The sequence below is a fragment of the Lithobates pipiens genome, unplaced genomic scaffold (assembly GCF_037356315.1).
Source record: "Lithobates pipiens isolate NorthernLeopardFrog02 unplaced genomic scaffold, aLitPip1_a1.2 Scaffold_10, whole genome shotgun sequence".
Classification (NCBI taxonomy): Eukaryota; Metazoa; Chordata; class Amphibia; order Anura; family Ranidae; genus Lithobates; species Lithobates pipiens.
In genome coordinates, this window is record NW_027507686.1 from 122,256,559 (window position 1) to 122,272,009 (window position 15,451).

The following is a 15,451-nucleotide window of genomic DNA, read 5'->3' on the forward strand; positions in this document are numbered from 1 at the left end:
AGAAGTAAAAGGAATGGGTGAAGGAGGAGATGTTTGGGAAAAACTTTCCATGGAGAACCCGGACCTACCTGGAGCCTGGAAGGAGAGAGCCAAGGCCCAGCTGACTAGATGGGAGAGGATTTTCTCAAAGGATGAGTTTGATGTGGGATGTGCCAGGAGTGCCACCCACTGAATCCGCCTCCAAGAAGACAAACCCTTCAGGGAAAGGGTTAGGCGGGTCCCTCTAGCTGATCTGGAGGATCTGAGGGAGCAGCTTGCGGAGTTGAAGAAGACTGGTGTGATTCGGGAGTCTAGAAGTCCCTATGCCTCCCCCATAGTGGTGGTCAGGAAAAAGAATGGGTCGTTGAGGCTTTGTATCGACTACAGGACTCTCAACAGGAGGACCATCCCTGACCAGTATACCACACCGAGAATAGAGGATGCCCTACAGAGTTTGTCTGGTGCCAAGTGGTTCAGTGTAATGGACCTCAAGAGTGGGTACTACCAAATCCCCATGCACCAGGAAGACCGAGAGAAGACAGCTTTCATAACCCCAGTGGGATTCTTTGAATTCAACAGAATGCCTCAGGGCCTGTCTGGAGCCCCTGCTACCTTTCAACGCCTCATGGAGAAGACCGTTGGAGACATGAACCTCATAGAAGTCCTTGTGTACTTGGACGATGTCATTGTCTTCGGGAAGACTTTGGAAGAACATGAGGCCAGGTTGGAGAAGGTGTTGAGAAGACTCAGCGAAGAGGGACTCAAGCTTTCTCCCGAGAAGTGCCGGTTTTACCAATCCTCTGTGAACTATCTGGGACACATAGTGTCTGAAAAGGGAGTGGCTACAGACCCTGAGAAGTTGGAGGCAGTTACCTCTTGGCCAAGACCGACAACAGTCACAGAGCTCAGATCTTTCCTGGGGTTCTGCTCCTATTATAGAAGATTTGTGGATGGGTTTGCCCGGATTGCCAAGCCACTAAACGAATTGCTCAAGACTGAAGGAGAAGAGGATGGCTTGGGACCTAGGAGGGCCGGTGAGTCAGTTCAAGATCAGTGGAACCCAAGGTGTGAAGAGGCTTTCCAAACCTTGAAGAGGAGCCTTACCACGGCCCCAGTCCTGGCCTATGCCGACCCCACCAGACCATATGAGCTACATGTCGATGCCAGTCATGAGGGCCTAGGCGGAGTGCTCTATCAAGAGTATGAAGAGCAGCTGCGACCAGTGGCCTATGTGAGCCGGAGCCTGACTCCCTCGGAGAAGAACTACCCCACTCATAAATTGGAGTTCTTGGCCCTCAAATGGGCAGTAGTAGACAAACTGAAGGACTATCTCTATGGGGCGGAGTTTACCGTAAAGACAGATAACAATCCTCTGACCTACCTCTTCACTACTGCAAAGTTAGATGCAACCGGACACAGATGGTTGGCTGCATTATCCGGATTCAACTTCAGTCTAAAGTACAGACCAGGGGCTGGAAATAGGGATGCAGATGCCCTGTCCCGAAGATCTCATGTCATGGTCAATGACTGGGAAGACTGGACCCAGGTAGCACCGGAAGGAGTGCGAGCACTCTGTCAGGGTGCTGAGTTTCAAGCAAGAGGGGGCTCCAGAGCAGAGGAGATAGGAGTCACCGCAGTGGGAGTCCCTCAACCCTACTGTGGGGTAATTCAACTAGCAGAGGAACTCCTGCTGAAGCTGTCCAGAAAGGAGCTGAGCTATGACCAATTGGAAGACCCCATGGGGAGATTGGTCCTTGAAGCTTTGGAGAACGAGAATCCAGAGGGACTTCGACATCACCCTTCCAAGGAGGCTCACCTGCTGAGGAAAGAGTTGGATAAGCTACAAGTACATCAGGGAGTGGTCTACCGAAGGGGCCCCTCTGATAACTCAGAAGATAAGTGGCAGTTGTTTCTCCCAGAGAAGCACCGAGACACGGTACTAATTGCCTTACATGACCAGCATGGCCATCTAGGGGCGGAGAGAACTTTCCAGCTTGTCAGAAGCCGGTTCTATTGGCCCTGTATGAGGGCAGAAGTGGAGGAATATTGCCATTCTTGTGCACGATGCATCCAGAGGAAGACTCTACCCCATCAAGCTGCCCCAATGGGCCACCTACAGAGTCAGGGTCCAATGGATCTGGTGTGCATTGACTTTCTCTGCCTCGAACCCGATTTGAGTGGATTGGGAAATGTTCTGGTGGTAACCGATCATTTCACCCGTTATGCCCAGGCTTTCCCCACCAAAGACCAATAGGCCTCCACTGTGGCCAAGGTGCTCATGGAAAAATACTTTGTCCACTATGGATTACCACAGAGAATCAGCTCAGACCAAGGAAGGGACTTTGAGAGTCGTCTGATCCGGAACCTACTGGACTCATTGGGAGTAGAGAAGACCAGGACTACACCTTATCATCCACAAGGAGATGCCCAACCTGAGAGGTTTAATCGGACCTTACTAAACATGCTTGGAACTCTAGAGACAGAGAAGAAGCAACACTGGAGCCAACACATATCAGCTTTGGTGCACGCTTACAACTGCACCACAAGTGATGTGACGGGTTACTCCCCCTACCGGCTCATGTTTGGGAGAGAAGCAAGATTGCCGGTGGATCTGGCCTTTGGCATTTCCCTAGACCATGCCTCTGCTACCTCCCACAAGGGATATGTGGACCGACTTAGACACAATTTGAAAGTGGCCCATGAACGAGCTCAGGCGGCCTCGGACCAAAGGGGAGCCCGCAACAAGAGGAACTTCGATCTGAAGGTTCGAGTGCAAGACCTGCAGCCTGGGGACCGTGTACTGCTACGCAATCTGGGGATCCCTGGGAAGCACAAGCTTGCTGATAGATGGAGATCGGAGCCCTATGTCATTTGCAGAAAGCTACCTGGATTGCCTGTGTATAAGTTAAAACCAGAGGGGAAAGTGGGGCCCTTGAAGACTTGGCACAGGAATCATTTGCTCCCGCTTACTGAAGCAGTCAGAATACCTCCAGTGAGAAATCCACCTGAATCTGTTTCCATTCTGCATACCCCGGGACCTAGCACTCGGTCTCAGACCTCCCGGGTTAGAGATGGACAAGATTCCCAACGAGGTGAAGGTGGAAGAGGAGAGCTTGAGTGGCTGTGGCCTTCATCAACTCCAGGAAATTCTGCCATAGATCTCCCACCTAATGAGGATACACAGGATGGGACACTGAACCCAGAAGCTACAGAGTTCATTCCATCTAGTGGTGTGCCTGAAGGCTGGGAAGATATCCCTAGCATTTACTCAGAAGAGGAAAGGACCGATGTTCCAGAACCAGTGATGCTGTCAGAGTGTGTTCCTGAAGTAGAGCCTGTGGCACCAGAGCCTGAAGTCCCAAGAGAACAGAGAGCTCGCCGAGTTGTGAGACCCCCCAAGAAGCTAACCTACTCTCAAATGGGGGAGAGCTCTGAGGACTCTGTTGTGACTGCTAGAAGAAGTGCTGAACGCTCTAATCCCTCCACTGACCATTTGGTGGAGGGCAACCCCAGCTCACTCTCTGGCACAATTAGGCAGGCCACTCATGCCAGTGTGACCTGTGGGACAGGGAATCCCACCTCTGAGTTCTGGTGGAAATTCCCTGTACCAACATCATACCCAGCACTTTCAAAATTGGTACAGGATATGTGTTAAAAGTTTATCTTTGGGGACCAAAGAGTTTAAGTGGGGGGAGTGTGTAGCGGGGTCTCTTTAAGGACTATAAAACTACTGTTCCCAGAACCCCGCTGGTTCCCAGGATGTTTGGAGTTATGCCCCAGAGACTCATGGGGGAGGGCATATAAGGAGGGGGAGAGGCCTAGTTCGGTCTTTTGGACACCCCCCCCCCTCTCCTAGCAAGAGGAGGTCTGTGCTGAACTGCTGGAGGCACAAGGCCTGAAGCCTGGGCCTTGTGCTCTTTTCCAAAGAGCCCTCTGCCAGCCTAGCTGCACCTGAGAGACATTTTCTCATCCTTGCTGCAGTACACCAGAAGGATTGAAGACTCGGAGGTCGGTGGATTCCTGTTCCTAGACGAATCGGCGGAGGAAACGGACTTGGACTTGGTGAGAGCTGTTTAAAGACAGATACTTTATCTTTATTATTCGTTTGGATTACAAAGTTGTTCTTCAAGTGCACCACCGAAAGATTGCTAGCGAATATTGTTTCACTGGACTTCCATCTAGATCAGTCAGGCCTGTCTGCATAGGTAGATAGTGCTGGGTGTTAGTTTACCCATGCGGGGAAGTAGCTGAAAAAGGGCAGCACTAGAGTTGCATAGCAATACTTTATTATGCTGATTACTCTGTTTATCTTTATTACTGGGGGTTTGGCGGAGCTGTGCTCAGGGCCCAAACCAAACTTGCGGCCCTCTTAAGTGAGGGTATCGCTATATATATATATATATATATATATATATATATATATATATATATATATATATATATATATATATATAAATAATGTTTGGGGGTTCAGAGTAATTTTCTAGCAAACAAATTATGATTTTTATGTGTAGGAGAGGAGAGCCAGAATAGGCCCGGTATTTAAGTGGTTAAATATTGATATTTGCACTGATTAGCACTGAAAACAACATTTTAGGTACTTTTTTGCCATGGCAGTAAAAAATGCGGTTCTGTCAGTAAATGTCATGATTATTTGCCAGTAAAAATTGGTGCCGTTTGTAAATGTTGGCCAGTAAATTTCACTTTGCAGGGTTGGCAACACTGAGCCGTGCACAGCTGTCACATTGGGAACAGCAGCAGCAATGGGACCCCCTGCATGGGGATGCACGAACACCTGTGCATCCCCATGCAGGAAGATTCAGCCCTTAATCAAGGTACAAAACAATATGCCCTATGTGAACGAGGTCTAAACATTCTTGCAAAATGTTAAGTGGTGGGACACTTGCTCCTGCAAATCCTTATTGGAATTTTGATTTAATGGGTAGCTTCAATGTCCAATAAATAATTGTGGAATGTAGGAGGGGCAAGCTTGCTGTCAATGTTATGTAAACAAGGTTAGATTTGCATGTTAAGAGTGTCCCATGGCCTTCTGAAATTAACCACTTGACCACTGGGCACTTAAACACCCTTAATAACCAGACCAATTTTCAGCTTTTGGTGCTCTCACATTTTGAATGACAATTACTCAGTCATGCAACACTGGACCTATATGAAATTTTTGTCCTTTTTTCACACAAATAGAGATTTATTTTGGTGGTATTTAATCACCTCTCAGTTTTTTATTTTTTGTGCTATAAAAGAAAAAAGACCGAAAATTCTGCGAAAAAATGAATTTTTCTTCGTTTCTGTTATAAAATTTAGCAGATTAGTCATTTTTTCTTCATAAATTTTGGCCAAAATTTATACTACTACATATCTTTGGTAAAAATAAGTACAAATTGGTGGATATTATTTGGTCTTTGTGAAAGTTATAGAGTCCACAAGCTATGGTGCCAATATCTGAAAATTGATCACACCTGAAGGACTGATGGCCTATTTCAATTCTTGAGACCCTAACATGCCAGAAAAGTAGAAATACCCCCCAAATGACCCCTTTTTGGAAATAAGACATTCCAATGTATTTAGTAAGAGGCATGATGAGTTTTTTGAAGTTGTAATTTTTTCCCACAATTCTTTGCAAAATCAAGATTTTTTTCCTTTTTTTTCTTCCACAAAATTGTCATATTATCAGGTTATTTATCACACACAGCATATGCATACCATAAATTACACCCCAAAACACATTCTGCTATTACTCCCGAGTACGGCGATACCACATGTGTGAGACTTTTACACAGTGTGGCCACATACAGAGGCCCAACATGCAGGGAGCGCCATCAGGCGTTCTGGAGCACCCAGGACAATTCTGACATTTCTCTCCTACATGTAAAAATCATCATTAATTTGCTAGAAAATTACAGAGAACCCCAAAACATTATATTTTTTTTTTTTTAGCAAAGACCCTGGAGAATACAATGGTGGTCATTGCAAATTTTTATCTCACACGGGGGGAAAAAAAGTTTTGTGCTTAAAAAAAAACAAAAAAAACAGTAAAGTTAGCCCAATTTTTGCATAAAGTGAAAGAAGAAGTTATGCTGAGTAAATAGATATCAAACATGTCACTCTTCAAAATTGCAAATGCCCGTGGAATGGCGCCAAACGTCGCTACTTAAAAAATCCCCATAGGCGACGCTTTAAATTTTTTTTACTGGTTACATGTTTTGAGTTGCAGAGGAGGTCTAGGGCTAGAATTATTGCTCTCACTCTAATGTTCGCGGCGATACCTCACATGTGTGGTTTGAACACCGTTTTCATATGTGGGCGGGGCTTACGTATGTGTTCGCTTCTGCATGCGAGCACATGGGGACAGGGGCGCTTTAAATTTTTTTTTTTTTTTTTTTTATTGTTCATTTTACTTTATTTATTTTAGTTTGAATTTTTTTTCCCCAAAAATAAGTTTTTGATCACTTTTATTCCTATTACAAGGAATGTAAACATCCCTTGTAATAGGAATATGGGGTGACAGGTCCTCTTTACAGTGAAATCTGGGGGTCAATATGACCCCACATCTCACCTCTAGGCTGGGAAGCCTGAAATAAATAAAAAATAAATAAAAAAAAAGATTCTGGCTTTGATCGTACTGGCGAGTTGGTAGAAGCACCGGAGGGTGGTGAGGGGTGGGGGGGGGGGCGTCTATGGCTGGGTATTGCAGGGTATCACCGAGTATGGCTGGGTATGGCAAGGTATTGACGGGGTATTGCAGAGTATTGGGGGGTATTGCAGAGTATTGGGGGGTATTGCAGAGTATTGGGGGGTACTGCAGAGTAATGGCAGGGTACTGCAGAGTATTGGGGGGTACTGCAGAGTAATGGCAGGGTACTGCAGAGTATTGGGGGGTACTGCAGAGTAATGGCGGGTACTGCAGAGTAATGGCGGGTACTGCAGAGTAATGGCGGGGTACTGCAGAGTAATGGCGGGGTACTGCAGAGTAATGGCGGAGTACTGCAGAGTAATGGCAGGGTACTGCAGAGTATTGGGGGTACTGCAGAGTAATGGCGGGTACTGCAGAGTAATGGCAGGGTACTGCAGAGTAATGGCGGGGTACTGCAGAGTAATGGCGGGGTACTGCAGAGTAATGGGGGTACTGAAGAGTAATGGCGGGTACTGCAGAGTAATGGGGGGTACTGCAGAGTAATGGCAGGGTACTGCAGAGTAATGGCAGGGTACTGCAGAGTATTGCAGGGTATTGCAGAGTATTGCAGAGTATTGCAGAGTATTGCAGAGTATTGGCAGGGTATTGAGGGGTTAAATTCGGTGAGCAGCGATGTGGGCACTGCAGATGCAGCCCACATCGCTGCTGACACCGATCTCTTTCCCTTCCGCTGTACCCATCGGTACAGAGAGGGGGAGGGAGGAACGCCGGTTTGTTTACAAGTGATCACTCCGTCATTTGACGGAGCGATCACGTGGTAAACGGCCGCGACGAGCGGCCGTTTACCGTGATCCGTGATGCACCGGGTCCACTGGACCCGGCGGTCACGGATGATCTCGTGTGCCCCAGGGGGCGCGCGAGAGCAGAATTCTGGGAGGCCGTTAATTAACGGCCTCTCAGAGTTAAACAACCGCCCTGAAGCCGTTAATCGGCAATGGGTGGTTGTTAAGTGGTTAAAGAGGTGTCTGCATATTATCCCTTTCATGACTAAGCCTATTTTAAGCATTTGGTGTTTACAAGTTAAAATCCATATTTTTTGCTAGAAAATTACTTGGAACCCCCAAACATTATATATATTTTTTTAGCAGAGACTCTAGAGAATAAAACAGCGATTGTTGCAATATTTTATGTCACACAGCGGTGTTTTAAACGCAACTTTTTGGGAAAAGGGACACTTCCATGAATTAAAAAAAACGAAACAGTAAAATTAGCCCAATTTTTTTGCGTAATGTGAAAGATAATGTTACGCTGAGTAAATAGATACCAAACATGTCACACTTTATAATTGCACGCACTCGTGGATTGACGACAAAGTACGGTACCTAAAAATCTCAATAGGCGACGCGTTAACTTTTTTTTTTACGGTTACCAGGTTAGCGTTGCAGAGGAGGTCTAGTGCTAGAATTATTGCTCTTGCTCTGACGATCGCAGCGATACCTCACATGTGTGATTTGAACACAGTTTACATATGCGGGCGCGACTTCCGTATGTGTTTTCTTTGCTTCGCAAGCTTGCGGGGACGGTGGGCGCTTTAAAAAAAATATTTATTTTTTATTTTATTTTATTTATTTGAAAATTAATAAATTGTTTTAAAAAAATAAAATAAAAATTTGATCACTTTTATTGCTGTCACAAGGAATGTAAACATCCCTTGTGACAGTAATAGGTGGTGCCAGGTACTCTTTATGGAGGGATCGGGGGTCTAAAAGACCCCCGATCCCTCCTTTACACTTCAATGTATTCAGATTGCTGAAAACTGCGATTCTGAATACCGTATATCTTTTTAAAACCGGCGCCATTGGCAGCCGAGTAAACGGGAAGGGACGCCATGACGTCGCTTCCGTGTTTACTATGACGGCTTTGTTCCAGTTCCTCCCCAGCAGCCGGAGGCGTCGGATTGCGAATCGGTGCTCCCGATCGAGCGGGAGCACCGGTAACAGTGGCGGGAGGCGGCGGGAGGGGGGGACGTCCCCTCCCGCTCCTCCGGCATAACAGCCGAGCGGCTTTTAGCCACATCGGTTGTTATGGCTGGAAAGCCAATTGCTCGCTGAAAAAACGGTACCGGGATGATGCCTGCAGGTGCGGGCATCATCCCGGTATAACCCCCGGAACCGAGTACGCACATCTGCGTACGCTCGGCGGGAAGGGGTTAAATATGCTGTCATTTCACAACCTTTAGTTGAAATAGAAGTGGTTGTTTTATGCTTACTACTCTTGATGGAGTCAGGATTTTTTCTTTATGTGTATTGGCAGTTTTATGTTCATATACTTGTTAAGATGTAGTGTACTGTATGCAGCAGTGGTCCTAGTTGATGCTGTGATTTCTAAATGTGTTATATTTTCAACATACAAAACATAGGTACATAGTTAATCTGGATCTGGTTGAAAAAAGATATAAGCATAGCTCCCAACTGTCCCTGATTTCAAGGGACTGTCCCTGATTTGGAGCAATGTCCCTCTGTCCCTCTTTCCTCCTTGTTTGTCCCTCATTTTGGTCTGATCTATATAGATGTATATAAAATGCACTTTTTATCTATCAAAAAGTGTTTTCCAGCACTAAACCTTTCACCTGATTTCCAAATTGCTGCACTTGTACATTCCAAAAGCCAATATAAAGGAATAGTAATGCTAAAAAAAAAAGCACTTGTGGGTTTAACCAATCTTTTTTTTTGTACAATTCTCCTTTAAAGTGGTTGTAAACCCTTACAAACCACTTTGACCTACAGGTAAGCCTAGATTAAGGCTTACCTGTAGGTCCAAGCAATATCTCCTAAACCTATATGGTTTAGGAGATATTTGCCCGAAAACGGGCACCGCTGTCTACGGCGCATGCGCCGTAGATAGCGACGCGCAGGCGCACTGAGCGCGTCATTTTCAGCGACGGAGCTGCCGCGCGTGTCGGCTCCCGTGCGCATGCGCGGGAGTGACGTCATCGCGGCTTCGCCGAATGACAGCGGCGGAGCTGCGAGACCCCACCAACAAGATGGATGCGGTGGACTACAGGGGACAGCGGCGACTTCGCTGACTCCTGTGTCAGGTAAGTGACACATAATGGGCTACTATGCGATGCATAGTAGTCCATTATGCTTTGCCTTTGCAGGGAATGAAAGAGGAAGTAAACTCATCAGGGTTTACTTCCTCTTTAATGAGGTGTGGCAAGGGGTGTGTCCTTTGCCTGCATACTTTTGCTTATAGGTGTCCCTCATTCCCATCTCAAAAAGTTGGGAGGTATGCACAAGTACATCCAGGTCAAGCAAAAAAAAAAAACAACAACAACAACAAAAACACATACACATAACAGTCTTTTCAGATCTTGTATCCAAAACCACCTAACATGAGCAGCACAGTTACACTACAATAAACATCCTAATAGCATCTGCAATTTAATAAAATTACCTCATTACAAGTGCCTAAACTGGGCTGTTTTGTGCTGTAGTTAGGGTCATGTCAGGCAAGCTATTCCATCTCCATTGGCACTTAGCCAGCAGTGGAATCTTTCAGTTTTAACATCTGTTGTTACTGGTGGAACTTGCTCCAGTGGTGAACTAACAGAGTTACATATTTTTATATCTTAAGCATAGTTGCCAACATTTCAAGAAAATTCCAGGGACACCTTTTTTGCTGTGCTTGCAGCAAGTCATTGTGGATGGAAAATGTACTTTAATTAGGGGTAGGGTATTTATTTAATGTTGGCGTGGTTCTACAAGAGGGATATCTTTAACCTAATGGCATACTTTAATCAACCATAGAGCTATAGTTGTCATACCAGACTTATCCCGACACGCCCCCACTGCACAGCCATTCACTGGCAAGCTCAGTGTGCTGCTGCTTTTTCTCCCCCAGCTCTTATGCATCTGAGAACAGAGGGAAGGTGATCACTTATAAAAAGGGAAAACATGTATTTATAATGTTTTTTTTTATATCTATACAAAATTTTTTGCCTTTCATTTCTATTTTAAACTGAATGTGTTGTTTTACAAGGTGATCACTTACAATCACATTAAGTTTTCTCCTTTTCCCCTGGGAAACTAACAAGAAGTCTGCCCAGTCCGCCCCCCAGGAGTGGACCATAAGAGGCTGAGCGGAGAGAAGCAAAGTGTGTGTAGAAGTCAAGTGGGCATCCCATAACCCCCTAACCCCATCCAAGTTGTTAACCCCTAATAAATCAGAAAAACTAAGTTATTGACTGCTCCCTGACTCTGTGTGCCTGTGAACAGTATGTGCAGGAGAGAAGAGTGGAGGGTATGAAAGTAAGCAGTATGTGTAGGAAAGGAGTGTGGAGGATATAATGTTGTAAGTGAAGGAGCAATGTGGAGGGGGCACAAAAGTGGTCAAATAGTGATGTGGATAACCAAAAAACTATTGTGCTACCATAAAAAAGACATTGCCTCTGCTCAAAGAAAACAGCCTTCTGTTATGTAATATACTGTATATAATCAACCCCCAAGAGCTCTGTATGTATCTGTTCACAGTTTAAGTATTTAGTTTCACATCATGGGTGGATCCAGGGGGGGCAACGGGGCAATTGCACCACCCGAGAAAACATTAAAGTCTGAGGCTGAGCGCACCCCAGGTGAGCAGAGAGATCCATGTGAAAGTTCCTGGAGGTGAGCTCTGCTGCTAGCACTACATTGTGGGTTTGTTTACAGGCACCTCTATGCTGAGTCTGCTGAGTTACTGCAGCTTAGCATAGAGGTGCTGTTAGGTGACAGATGAGATCTTCATCTTTTCATGACAAGTGAGAAATGTAACTCCTTAAAAGGATAATGACTGCCACCTGGTGTATGCCCTCCTGATCCCCCCCTCCCCAGTGTATCAGTGTATGCCCTCCTGAATCCCCGCCCCCCAGTGTATCAGTGTATGCCCTCCTGATCCCTCCCCAGTGTATCAGTGTATGCCCTTCTGAATCCCTCCCCCTCAGTGTATCAGTGTATGCCCTCCTGCCCCTCCCCCTCAATGTATCAGTGTATGCCCTCCTGATCCCCCCAGTGTATCGGTGTATGCCCTCCTGATCCCTCCCCGGTGTATCAGTGTATGCCCTCCTGATCCCCCCCAGTGTATCAGTGTATGTCCTCCTGAACCCCCCCCTCAGTGTATCAGTGTATGCCCCCCTGATCCCCCCCCTCAGTGTATGCACTCCTGATCCCCCCCAGTGCATCAGTGTATGCCCTCCTGTTCCCCCCCAGTGTATCAGTGTATGTCCTCCTGAATCCCCCCCCCCCCCCAGTGTATCAGTGTATGCCCTCCTGATCCCCTCCTGGTGTATCAGTGTATGCCCTCCTGATCCCCTCCCAGTGTATTAGTGTATGCCCTCCTGATCCCCTCCAGTGTATCAGTGTATGCCCTCCTGATTCCCCCCCCCCCAGTGTATCAGTGTATGCCCTCCTGATCTCCCCCAGTGTATCAGTGTATGCCCTCCTGATCCCCTCCCAGTGTATCAGCATATGCCTTCCTGATCCCTCCCCCCAGTGTATACCCTCCTGATCCACGCTCCCAGTGTATCAGTGGATGCCCTCCTGATTTCCCCCCCCCCCCCAGTGTATCAGTGTATGTCTTCCTGATCCCCCCCAGTGTATGCTCTCCTGACCCCCCCCCCCCCCCAGTGTATCAGTGTATGCCCTCCTAATCCCCCCCAGTGTATGCCCTCCTTCCTGACCCCCTCCCCAGTGTATCAGTGTATGCCCTCCTGATCCTCCTCCCAGAGTATCAGTGTATGCCCTCCTAATCCCCCCAGTGTATGCCCTCCTGATCCCCCCCGTGTATCAGTGTATGCCCTCATGATCCCCCCTCCCAGTGTATCAGTGTATGCCCTCCTGACCCCCCCCCCCCCCCAGTGTATCAGTGTATGCTCTCCTGAATCCCCCCAGTATAACAGTGTATTCCCTCCTGAATTCATATCCCTCAGTGTATCAGTGTATGTCCTCCTGATCACCCCCCCCCCCCGTGTATGTACTCCTGATCCCCCCCCCAGTGTATGCCCTCCTGATCCCCCCTCCCAGTGTATCAGTGTATGCCCTCCTGACCCCCCCCCCCATGTATGCCCTCCTCAATCCCCCCAGTGTAACAGTGTATGCCCTCCTGAATTCCCATCCCTCAATATATCAGTGTATGCCCTCCTGATCCCTCCACCAGTGTATCCCCTCCTGATCCCCCTCCAGTGTATGCCCTCCTGATCCCCCCCAGTGTATGCCCTCCTGATCCCCCCCCCCCAGTGTATGCCCTCCTGATCCCCCCCCCCCAGTGTATGCCCTCCTGATCCCCCCAAGTGTATGCCCTCTTGATCCCCCCCAGTGTATGCCCTCTTGATCCCCCCTCCCAGTGTATCAGTGTATGCCCTCCTGACCCCCCCGTGTATGCCCTCCTCAATCCCCCCAGTGTAACAGTGTATGCCCTCCTGAATTCCCATCCCTCAGTATATCAGTGTATGCCCTCCTGATCCCTCCACCAGTGTATCCCCTCCTGATCCCCCCCAGTGTATGCCCTCCTGATCCCCCTCCAGTGTATGCCCTCCTGATCCCCCCCCCAGTGTATGCCCTCCTGATCCCCCCCCCAGTGTATGCCCTCCTGATCCCCCCCCCCAGTGTATGCCCTCCTGATCCCCCCCGTGTATGCCCTCCTGATCCCCCCAAGTGTATGCCCTCTTGATCCCCCCCAGTGTATGCCCTCCTGATCCCCCCCCCAGTGTATGCCCTCCTGATCCCCCCAGTGTATCAGTGTATGTCCTCCTGATCCCCCAAGTGTATCAGTGTATGTCCTCCTGAATTCCCATCCCTCAGTGTATCAGTGTATGCCCTCCTGATCCCCCCCCCCCCAGTGTATGCCCTCCTGATCCCCCCAAGTGTATGCCCTCTTGGCCCCCCCAGTGTATGCCCTCTTGATCCCCCCCAGGTGTATGCCCTCCTGATCCCCCCCCCCCCAGTGTATACCCTCCTGACCCCCCCTCCCAATGTATGCCCTACATACTGCACACTGCCCTACATACTACTGACCCCTGTACACTAGCCTTCCTACTAGTGACCTCTGTACACTACCTTGCATACTACTTGCCTCTGTACACTGTATTACATGGTATTATACATTACAATTCAGTTCCGTAAGCAACACCTTATTTTCTGTCAGTGCCCCTCCTGAGACTAGACTCTGGATCCGCCCCTGGTTCACATGTTCACAGTTTATACTTTTGTTTGTACAGAGAGTGCCAGAAAACAAATCCCTCCTGACATAAAATGCTGCCAGTTTATCTCCCTACATCAACACAGCTCACATACTCCCCTGCAGGATCTCCCAGGCTGGGCAATTTACTTCCATCCCACCTGTGCATAGTGTCAGCAGCAGCTGGCAGTTGTTATGTTCTGCCTCTGGGTTATAAAATAGATTGCACTGGAAATCATGGTGAGGATCTTATTGAATGAGGATTAGATACCTAATGACACGTATACACGACCGGACCTTCCAGCATACTAGGTCCAACGGTCTTCCCGATGGACTTTCGGCGGCGTTCCGACTGACTTTCCGAACGAACAGACTTGGCCACACACGAACGGACTAAGTCAGTTCAAAAGTCCATTAGTTTTGAATGTGATGACGTAAGACGGGACTAAAAAAGGAAGTTCAATAGCCAGTAGCCAATAGCTTCCCTTGCATCGTATTTGGTGCGTTGGACCAGCATACAGACGAACGCTTTTCCCGATAGGAATTGAGTCCGTCTGACAGATTTGAAACATGTTCTATTTCTAGGTCCATCAGATTTTTTAGATGAAAAACAATCAGATTAGCCCACACATGACTGGATTGTCCGACAGACTGATTCCGTCAGACCTAGTCTGCTAGAGGGCACAGAGCTAGAGAGCTAGAGACTGCTGAAGGGATTGAAAGCAGAATACAGACACTGGACACAATGGCATTGCTGCTGTCCCCACAGCACTGACCTCGGGACAGATCCTGGGACTGAGCTGTGACTCCAAAAAGCATAACTGTTCTGGAAAATCTTGGACAGTTGGCAAGCATGCTTAAATATTGGCCCAGCAATTCTATAGAATAATATAATTAGCATTGCCAATTTTGTTGCTAGAAAATTATTGTTGCTGACAGACCAATCAGACATGAGCCTTGAGCTGAATGCAGACAAGAAAATTATAACATTACTATGTATAATGTCAATCCTCTTACAGTCAATACAGAGAAGAAATGTGAAAACTTACGTGTACAGCGCATCTGAGAGGAGATAAAAACATATCCATGTTTACATGCACATCTGAAGCTACCTTGTGTGTTCAGACATTCACCGTTTTGACAAACTCCTTGCATACTGCACTCATTTATATCTGTTAATGATAAAAACAGAGAAAAATACTATGTAATTAGGCAGACACGATCTTAGAACAGGTATTCATACAGAGAATTTTCACAATACAATTCAGTATTATGAGTAAATGCTCAAACATCATTGACAGGTCTAGAAAATGCAAGCGTAATGTTGTGCCAATTAAAATATTTGGATCTCTAGGAAAGCATCCACAAAGGGTATATTGCAGGTCTATGGATTGTCTCCTAATCTACAAAGTGTTTTCTTCAGTTATAAATCCAGTACATATAAATAGAAGTACACCAAGAAAACAGAGACATGCCAATTAAGCCACAGCTGCCAATAAAAATGGTTACCATTTATAATGAGGTGACTATATAGCTATGGTCGCTTTCCAACAAGATGCAAAGCATATTTTGCGTTATGCAGTTTGTTTTTCAAATTGCATACATTTA

At 47.0% G+C, this 15,451-nt stretch overlaps 1 protein-coding gene across 9 annotated transcripts in view; it reads right to left on the reverse strand.

The window, feature by feature from the left end:
• LTBP3 (latent transforming growth factor beta binding protein 3) overlaps window positions 1–15,451 on the reverse strand; it is a 1,616,087-nt gene that overhangs the window by 1,254,308 nt on the left and 346,328 nt on the right. For all 9 annotated transcript variants that reach the window (XM_077457876.1, XM_077457830.1, XM_077457857.1 and 6 more), the window contains exon 6: window positions 14,893–15,015. In XM_077457876.1, coding sequence (XP_077314002.1) covers window positions 14,893–15,015 — 123 coding nt within the window. The remainder of the gene's footprint in view (window positions 1–14,892; window positions 15,016–15,451) is intronic.